The 2,231-nt window shown below is 45.2% G+C and overlaps 1 protein-coding gene across 1 annotated transcript in view; it reads left to right on the top strand.

Moving 5' to 3' along the window:
- Positions 1 to 1,953, top strand: part of Ltf (lactotransferrin) — a 27,300-nt gene extending 25,347 nt beyond the window's left edge. Inside the window, exon 17 of the mRNA XM_005348009.3 lies at positions 1,804 to 1,953. Within this exon, the coding sequence (XP_005348066.1) occupies positions 1,804 to 1,838 (35 nt within the window). The 3' untranslated portion in view covers positions 1,839 to 1,953. The remainder of the gene's footprint in view (positions 1 to 1,803) is intronic.
- Positions 1,954 to 2,231: the final 278 nt, after the last annotated feature.

Here is a 2,231-nt window from a genome sequence, read left to right on the forward strand (position 1 = left end):
TCTCTCTCTCTCTCTCTCTCTCTCTCTCTCTCTCTCTCTCTCATCTAGATTCCTCCTCCTACTTATTCTCTCTGCCCATCAGCCCCAATTATCCCTCAACTGTCTAGCTATTGGCCATTTAGCTTTTTATTAGACCAATCAGATGCCTTAGGCAGGTAAGGTAAAACAGCAACACATCTTTGCCTAGTTAAATGAATGCAGTATAAACAAGTGTAATGCACCTTTACAAAGTTAAAATAATACTCTGCAGTATAAACAAATGTAGTAGCACATCTTTACATAGTTCAAGTAATATTCCACAACAGGAAAAGTCAAAGTTCAGAGGCCAAAATACATGTAGAAATACAAATTCCTTAAAAACTTAAAATGTAGAGCCAAAACATTGGTTTAGGGGTAAGAGTACCCACAGCTCTTCCAGGTGACTTGGGTTCAGTTCTAAGCACCTGTCCATGTGGCAGCTCACAATGTGTGCAATTCCAGTTCCAGGGGAGTTAACACCCTCTTCTGGCCTTTGTGGGTACCAGGTATGCATGGGGTGCTCAGACATACATGATGCATGCAAAACACCAATACACATAACAAAATAAATTCAAATATAGGAAGGTGTATAATTTAATTCTTGAACACCATTTGGAAGAGCGCCAAGAGATGTAGCCCAGTTAGTAGCGTATTTGCTTATCACGTATGAAGCCCTGGGTTCAATCTCTAACATAGATTGTTGTGGTGGTGCACACCTGTAATCACAATACTTAAAAAGTAGAGGCAGGAGGATCAGATGTTCAAAGTCATCCTTTGCTAAATATGGAGATTGAAAACAGTCTGAGGTACCTGAAGCCCTAACTCTATCTCAAAAAAAGATTTCAAATAAGTATACATTCACACACACACACACACAAACACACACACACACACACACACACACACACACACACACACACACGCACACTCAGATCGTTGAAGGACTTTCAGAAGTGATCCTCAAGTTTCAGCATGCACCGACTCCCTGTGCACAGTGGCCTTGTGAATCCCTATATCTGGTCCCCCACTCAGAGGCAGAGGCCTGGCAGATGTTGTGGTCCAGGGGTAGGAACAGGCCCAGAATCTCTTTGTTAGCTGTTCTAAACTTAGGATGATTTTTGTCCCCAAAGGAGACATTTGGCCTTTCCTAGAAACATTTTTGATGACTGCAGTTTTGTATGTAGTGCTGGTACCTGGCAGTAAAGCTGGGTAGTTAGCAAGCAATGCCCAGGATACCCCATCCTACAAAAAGGTTTATCAGGTTCCCCATGCTGATTGCACAGAGATGAGGAGCCAAGTTCTGTATTGATTGGCTTCTTGGGCTACTGTATTGCAGGTTGACCTAGGGCTATTGGATAAACCATGTGAACAGGTAGCACTGGTGTAGAGGCCACGTGCCCAAGGACAGAGCTGCTTCCCATGCTGCCCCTAGCTCATGGCACAGTGACTCACCCAAGGCAGATGCTCAGCCACTGTTTGCAGACGAAGGATGAGCAAATAGATCGCTCTTCACTGTGCACATTTTAGAAGTCAGAGGACCACGAGTGTCTTGTGGACCTGAGAGGTGTGAGCTGATTCACTTAGAGGTGGAGTCAAGTGGCCCCCAGGTCAGAGCAGGAGGCCACAATTGCTAGAAGAGGCCGCAGAGAACACATGGGGGGATGAGGCAAGCCCTGACTCACAATGGTGGGGCAGGGCTGGGATAGTGTTTTCAAGACCTCTTTGATTTATAGATTTGAGGAAAAAAAATCTGTTCCTGAATGTCCTGCTTTCTGTGTCCCACAGCACTCCTGGAAGCCTGTGCTTTCCTTACCCAGTGAAAACACCGAGCCAATGGCCAAGCTTTCCCAGGGAGCCTCAGCCCAGATCCATGGCGTCTTGGGCCTTGCAGAAAGAGGGGTTCGCTGATCATCTCTTCTTATAACTCTCTGCTGTCACTTTAGGTAGAAATAAAATGAGAAATTGTGTTGGCTTTCTCTTCCTATGAAGTGTCACTCATCATGTCTCAAATTTTACACGGAAATCGTGTGTCTGACCAAAGGCTTCTGCTCACTTAGGCCCTCCTTGTGAGCTTTCCAGGCCCAGCCCTTCTTTGTTCTGAAGTTCTGGGCACGATGCCCATTGATCTGGAATTGGGGGACAAGCCAAGTGACGATTTCTTTCCAAAAGAGATCTGGTTTATTCACACAGATATCACAGTACAGACACATATG

The sequence above is a fragment of the Microtus ochrogaster genome, chromosome 5 (assembly GCF_000317375.1).
Source record: "Microtus ochrogaster isolate Prairie Vole_2 chromosome 5, MicOch1.0, whole genome shotgun sequence".
Lineage (NCBI taxonomy): Eukaryota > Metazoa > Chordata > Mammalia > Rodentia > Cricetidae > Microtus > Microtus ochrogaster.